A 7,510-nucleotide genomic window follows, 5' to 3' on the forward strand; every position below is an offset into this window, starting at 1 on the left:
AAGTCAAAAATATAGGGGGAAACCCAGAGTTCAGGAGATGTTTGGGATGCATTCAGCCTGGTGTCTGTGAGCTGTGTGAATTGTATATCTAACTGGAGGCTGAAGTGCATTGTGTGCTCAGGTCTCATTAAAAAAAAATTATTGAGTTACATAATGCCTTATAAAATAATGCCTTACAGCTAGGGAAAATAGGATTGTCTCAGTCAAAAATATAGGGGGAAACCCAGAGTTCAGGAGATGTTTGGGATGCATTCAGCCTGGTGTCTGTGAGCTGTGTGAATTGTATATCTAACTGGAGGCTGAAGTGCATTGTGTGCTCAGGTCTCATTAAAAAAAAATTATTGAGTTACATAATGCCTTATAAAATAATGCCTTACAGCTAGGGAAAATAGGATTGTCTCAAGTCAATACTTACGATTATCATAACAAATACGGCCAATAGCTCTCCCAGCATGAAGCAACATTTCTTGGTCTGTGCTCTCCAGCAAAGGTATCAAAGTTAGAACTAAATCTGCTTCAATACATGGTTTCTTCATTTCCTCTGTGTAGGTAAGGGAGAGGGACTTGTGGGTTTTTTGTGATAAATTGTTGAAATAAAACAATTGCAACTGTAAGACCAATAGCTGGTAGCCACGAAACAAAACTCAAGAGTAGAAACATACAGCTAATGTGCTGTAATATGCCTTGTAGTAATACTTTAGTACAACATACCATTCTTGGTTATCTCTGAAAGCACCTGGGCTGCTTTCACTGCACATCGTGGATTGCCCTTCAGGATTTTTGCCAAAGTTAGGAAGATCCCACTCTCTCTGAGCTGGCTGAAGGATCTCTGCTCTGTAATGATAAGAGTGTTAATAATATGTGCAGTAGGTTTGCAACTGTTTATTTACATGTTGCTTTGTTTCCTAGAGTTCTGAGTGGGTATCTGTGGGATCCAAGGTTCTGATTTAACAAGGTACTTAAAGGCTGTCTCAGCCTAAATACATAGGAACAGTCATCTGCTTGAATTGCAGCAAGTGTAGTTCCAGCTGATTATTCTGCTTCATGCTGAATTGAAGCACAGGTGGCAAAGCAAAGAGGAAGAGAGTTTCATCTTCTCTGACTATAAAAGGATACTTGCATAAGGCATGGGAAGTCAGGGATTAAGATTCTATTCCTGAGGTATGGCCTAGCAATTAATTCTGTAGGTAGGTACAACACCTTTTATTAGACTAGCAATTAGAACAGTCAATTCCCTTAGGCTTTTTTCATCAAAAATATGGCTAATTGTCTTTAAGGTAGTAAGTCACCATCTGCCAGGAGATTCAAATAAATGCAGGTTTATGTCATTTCAGGAGAATGTGTGGAGACCTTAAAGACTTTCTTATAAGGAGACTAGGAACTGCTTTTTAAATTCCTGACCTCATAGGGTCACCCCAATTTAATCCCAGGAGTTTGTTTTGTAGTAAACAGAATATTAAATTTGGAATTTCTCTGCAGCATCAGGGTGTTTTAATGACCAGTGGCTTTATCTGGTCATAGGTAGATTTGTGAGTACACAAAGAGAAAGGAAAACAAAAACCAGGCTGAGGACAGCTATAGTTCCAGCAGCAATCGCTTCTTGTAATACAGATTATCACAATAGACGAAAACCTCCAATGAATGCTTTTGGATTGTGCAAATGGTTAAATAGGGATCTGGAGTGATACTTAGCTATCTTCGGTAAGAGCCAGGAGAATCCCATTCAGACTTTCAAGGATCTGATCTTCAGCTCCTGTGTCATCTCCACAGAGCCCAAGGTATTCCAGGTGCTGACTCAGGGTTTCTAAATAGAATGGGATGGAAAACTGTGGTGAGCCAGTATGGAAAATATTTTGAGTTCTGTCTGGTACTTCTTCTCAGTGACAATGGCTGACCATAAGATAATCTCCTGAAGGGTCCAGATCTAAATATGCTCATTAAATAACTCATTTAATCCAAGAGCATGAGGGCAAAGGCTTGGTCCACTTCTCAGACAGCATGTAGCTCTTGTGCAGGCATAAATATGCAGAGATAAATTTTATTGAGAAAAAGAAATTAACATATAACTGTGGCAGAGTTTGAGGTAGGAGGGAGAGAAGAATAATTAGAGAACCCAAATCAAGCCTGTCATTTCTAAATACCTCTTTATCATAAAGATAGTCCTTGCAGTTCAACTAGCTGTATGTCTACTTGATAGGGGCCAGTAGCAGGCACTGAAAGAATGCAAGAATGAAACAGATAGGGTAATACACTTCTCCCTTAGTTTCTGGCAACCTTGGCCTTTAGAAACATACCTAGTACTCACATCAATATATTTAATACATTTTGATGGACTTTTATTCCATTAATTTGTTTAATTACCTATTTAAGCTAATGCATACTATCTCCACAGCACACTGTGACATTAAGTTCCACAGTTTCACTGTTGTAAGATGCTTCCCTTTGTTTTAAAATATCTACCAAAAAGCTTAAAGCTAATGGCCTTTGAGTTTCTGTAATAAGAGAAAGGAATGATCCTTTACTATTTGCCTTTCCCACGCTTGTCATTATTAGATGGATTTTTATTATATCCGTCCTTTGTAAGTCTTCTGCCGATTCATTTAATATTTCCTCTACAGAAGCTTTGATAACTTGCCTCAATCTTTTTCCAGTTCACTTTTTTCTTTTTTTAAGTGAGGAGCTAGAATTCAAAAGTGTTTTCAAGATATAGGTGGACTGGGATTAAGACAAAGATTGTAATGGGTTTTTTCTAATCTTTTAATCCTTTGTCTACTTGAGAATGTGCTTTGTGCAGCTATTCAAAATGACTCGATATCTTCTGGGCAGAGGGAGTTAATTTAGACCCCACCATTATTCATAATTAGGCCATCTTTTCCCCATGTATGTTGTTCTGCATTTACAGACACTGAACTCGATGTGCCTTTTTATCCCAAGTTGTACAGGATGATAAGATTTTTCTGCAACTGTCTTCAGTCGGTTTTAATTTTGAGTACTCCAGATAATCCAAAACCTCTTTACCATTCTGCTATTTCTAGGTCGTTTATGAATATATTGAATGACACAGGTTCCAGCAAAGGTAACCTCTAATAATTATGGCTCTCTATTGTGAAAGCAGTCTTTATTCTGCCCTTCAGACTTCATCAGATAACCTTCTCTCATATCCCAAGATAGCTTAGATGATAAACCTTATTGAAAGGTTTGTAGAAATCGAAACGCATTAACAGTATCTTCTTTATTCATCTTCTTGCCAGCTCCTTAAAAATATGTTTAAAGAGAGAGGTTGAGCATTACTTGCCTCCACAGAAGTTTCATAGTAGACTGTCTTTTTTATCATGTGTTTAGTAATTCTGTGCTTTACTATAATCCTATAATTTACTTATGCAGAGATCAGATTTCTGTACTTTAATTTCCTGCATTCCTTGCAACTTGTTTTAGTAATCTCATGCCACTCTTACTGCCTTCCACCCTATTAATCCTATAGTTGATTTAAATGGCATTCTGCGTGTCAGTTAATGATCTGACGATTCATTTTTTTTTAATTCCTTATAAACTCTGGGGAATAACATGCAGTCCTGACAATTGGTTACCATTTATTTTATTGATTTGTTCTAAATCAATTGTCTGCCCTTTCAATCTGAAGGTTTCTCCATCTACTTCCTGAAAACAAAAAGACCTAAAGTGGTTGAAATGAATGTAAGAAATAATGCTAGAAAACTGATGGCTGAAGTAGTCAACTTACAGTAGAATATTATGTAAGGTGTTACCAAAACTGTAGTAAAATAGCATTTCTACTTCATAAACGATTTCACTGAAAAGGGTGAGTCATGAGTCTTGGCCTAGAAATTCTTCAGCTGAGAATTAAAGGTTCGTAATTTATTTTTGTTGTTTGATGGATTCACTATTTTCTCTTTCCTTAATGTGTTCATTAGTTAACGTGAGATTTTTTTTTTTAAATTAGAATGCACGAATTTAGTGCATACAGGAATTTACTTCAGAGTAACCAGAAGTGTCTTGAGCTCTTTTGAAGAGAGGATGAATTAAGGGAGGGGAAGTAGAACATAATTAAAGGCTGCTACTGTCCTTTGAGAAGAAAAATTCTTTGGCTTAAAAAATTAAAAGCGGTTATTTAATAAAATGACAATTTTGGTTTTGCGCTTTAAACAAGATGCCATCTTTAGAAAAATGGCTGGATTCATCAGGTTAAATCTATATGGGGAAACGTCAATATTTTTTATTCTGAGTAAGAAACTGGGGCTGTATGTATTGATGCCCCTTGGAAAGCCTTTGTAGTTGAAGGTAACTACGTGTTTGTCTTTGTGGCTTCTTCAAAATCATGTGCTAAGGGCAATACAGGCGTACAATTGATAGATCAATGTTTTTAAAAAAATAGATGACTTTTGATTTGTTGTCTTTTGTATTAATGAAAACAGGCTGAAAACTCCTGGGATAGATAGATGTACAACAAGGATCATTTTCTTTGACCTGCTTTAAAAAATTAACATTAATCACTGGTTTCCATTTTTGTCCAGTTCTCCTGCCACAATTTGCTGAATAAATGATTTTGTATGAATGAAGTACCTGTACAATGCAACTTTCTTACAAAAAATAATCACCTGAACAACTGACAGTTGAATCAGCTTTGATCTTAAACTAGGTCTAGTGGGAGTGGGCAGAAGGCTACAACTGCTGATAGAGCAACATGAAATAAATTAGGAGCCTGTGAGAGTGAATTATCTACTGAACTCTAACTTCATTCTTATCAAGATCTAAAATGCGTTGGCATGAGTTAATGCATTTAACTTCTAGTATTCTATCCTCTAATTAGAGCAATAGTGATATTTGCAACTACATTTTTAATACAGTTAGGATATATAGAAGGATGAAAAGGTGACCGGATCTCTTAAGTTGGAGGAGGTTGTTTTACAAATTGCAGGGAACAGTCTACATTACTGGTTACTCATTAGGTTGGTAATTAGGAATCCAGGTGCTTTGTTATTTCTCCAGGGAATAGATAGTAGAATAATACCATATGCATGATGACAGACAAAGTCCTCAAAAAATAACCCTCTGGTTACAGAGGGATATTGTGAAATTAGTACTGTAAGCAGCAGAATTGACCAGGTAACTGACTAAAGAGCTATTTTTATAAAAGTCTTGCAGAAGGCAGTATTTAACTGTAACAGTCTTAAAATACTGAACTCGTTTCTCAGATACTCAGAATTTTGTTGTGTTGTATGTTATTTACAAAAACTTGATTAATTTAATCAACATGAGGCTGATTCCGCAATACTCACTGTCTTTAAGTCCATGCTTCTGAAGTGGAATTGAAGCAGGCACCGTAAGACACAGTTGTTTTTGTGGAGAGGCAATAATAGCAGCACACATACAGATTGTGACTAAAATTGGCCAGAAAAGGGTATTTCTGTTTTGTGAAAATTCTGGGTTGTTGACATTTGTTTCATCCCATGCTGGAACATAATGTCGACGTGGTGAAACTTCAGGCAAAACAGAACAATTTGTTTCAGTTTTTTTGCAAATGTGGTTCTTCCCCAGCCGGGGGCTGCCTGGTGCGCTGGCCTGCTGCCTGGCTGGCTGGTAGGCAAGCTGGAAGGAAGCCAGCCAGGCTAGCCAGCTGGTCGGGCAGCAGGGATTGCCTGCCCGCCTGACTTCTGAGGAGGGTTTTAGCAGAATAAACGTGTTCTCAAGGAATATTTTTCGTTCTCTTGAATCAGCATTTTTATCAGAATATTGTTGATCGGCTTTAGTAATTCACTGTAGAAGGAGGGGAAATGGACTTGGGCTCTGGTCTGGAAAGCTCTAATTTTACTTTCTCACGGATTACCTGCAGGGTCTGAATTTAGAAATCTCTGGAGATTGAAGTACAAAAGGCTTTTTTCCTGAGCTGAAGGGCTAGATTATTAATTCACGCATAAATTTGTCCATAAGCTACTGAGCAGAAGCATAGGAAGGAGACTTTTGCTGTGGGAGTTGGTTTTTGATCATCCTAATGAGAGCAGAAACAATAATGCAGAAAACATGCTGCAGCATGGAGGCTTCATCTGGCTTCTGTAGTACGTGAGGTGTGAGCTCTTGGGATCCCTTGGACCATTGCTGTGTCAATTCCCAGTGCAAGTTTTGACCTATAAAGTCCTCAGGGAGTGAGAAAGAAAGAATCCCACACATCTCTATATTTTTCAGTGACTGATTATGCGCCCCCGAAATGGCAATGCCTTATCTGATTTTTTTTTCCTCATAGCCTTTCACATGTGTAGGAACTATTTCTGGTTTTTTTCGAGAGGAAATATAGACCCTGTCTTGCAATACCAAATGCTACATTTGGCATCATTTGTTACTGTTTGGATCCTGAGCAGTGTGAAGTCATTATGATCCAATTTGTTTGAGGGCTTGAAACAACTTACTCCAGTTGAATGCCTAGCCTTGTGTGTCTACTTTACTGCTGCCTCTTCTTTCAGTAATTTCACATACTAAACTTATTCTTCTGCTACTTACCTTTAGTATACTTCAGAAGATTCTTCCATGGACTTCGATTGTTATTATTATTCAAAGCTGGAAAACAAGTTAATGTGTTTTTCCAGAACATAAAGATGTGGTAATTGTTTGCAATGGAGGTCCATTTAGCTCGGTGTAATGTCTCTGGTAATAGATGATTAAAGAACAGTAAAAGGAGATGATATGTATCCTTTCCCTGGTATACCTTCTCAACTTTTAGTAATCAACTCCTTAGGGATTTTCTTTGCTGGAAGTTTCATCTTGTTTAATTGCACTTAAATTCATGAAAGTATTTATTTTGAAATTGCCTGTAATTTAGCTTCCAGAAAATAGACTGGTGATAAGTTCCACAAAGTAATTTTGGATTGAGAGAGAAAATAACTCATGCTTGTTTTCTCTTGTTGAAATCATCATCTGGCCTTTTCTTGGCTCTGATTTTCTGAAAATGTACTGTATCACCAGGGCAGGGAACACAAGTCTCTATTAAACATATCCTGTGTAACAGCTGAGGGATAAGACTCCATGTTGATAAACTGCTAGGGTTCTGCAGGTCAAGAGTAGCTGGAAGACATAAAAAGAGTCCTGAAGAAACTAAAATTTCAAGTCATAATTCTGGAAAATAGCTGTTGGGTCTGTCTAGCAATTTAATAATTAAAAGACCTGCATTCTTATTCATGTGGCTGCCTGCAAAATCATGTAGCTGTAAGCCTCCGTTTTCTCACAGTATTTTTTAATGCTCTTCCCTGAAATAACAAAAATAATTTTTGGTCCATGGCATCTCCCATATAAACCTATGGTAACAAATGTGCCTGCATGCAGAGTAGAAGAATTAGTAATAGCAGAAGTAAGGCGCCAGGTCTCTTTGTCTAGGAATGTGATATTTACTTCATAATGAAACATAAAAAAGGTGTAAATTGGAGATGGAGAAATCTAGAAGGGCTGGTAAATGTATGTGTGTTAAGAGCAAATAAAGCCTGTAAAGTCAAATACTCGCATTCCT

At 37.3% G+C, this 7,510-nt stretch overlaps 1 protein-coding gene across 1 annotated transcript in view; it reads right to left on the bottom strand.

The window, feature by feature from the left end:
- Nucleotides 1-7,510, bottom strand: part of LOC104078416 (rap1 GTPase-GDP dissociation stimulator 1-like) — a 54,756-nt gene that overhangs the window by 19,754 nt on the left and 27,492 nt on the right. Inside the window, exons 4-5 of the mRNA XM_009580060.1 lie at nt 712-834; nt 416-541 (exon numbers count right to left, since the gene is read on the bottom strand). Of these exons, the coding sequence (XP_009578355.1) occupies nt 416-541; nt 712-834 (249 nt within the window). The remainder of the gene's footprint in view (nt 1-415; nt 542-711; nt 835-7,510) is intronic.

This window comes from Fulmarus glacialis, unplaced genomic scaffold, assembly GCF_000690835.1.
Source record: "Fulmarus glacialis isolate BGI_N327 unplaced genomic scaffold, ASM69083v1 scaffold31370, whole genome shotgun sequence".
Lineage (NCBI taxonomy): Eukaryota > Metazoa > Chordata > Aves > Procellariiformes > Procellariidae > Fulmarus > Fulmarus glacialis.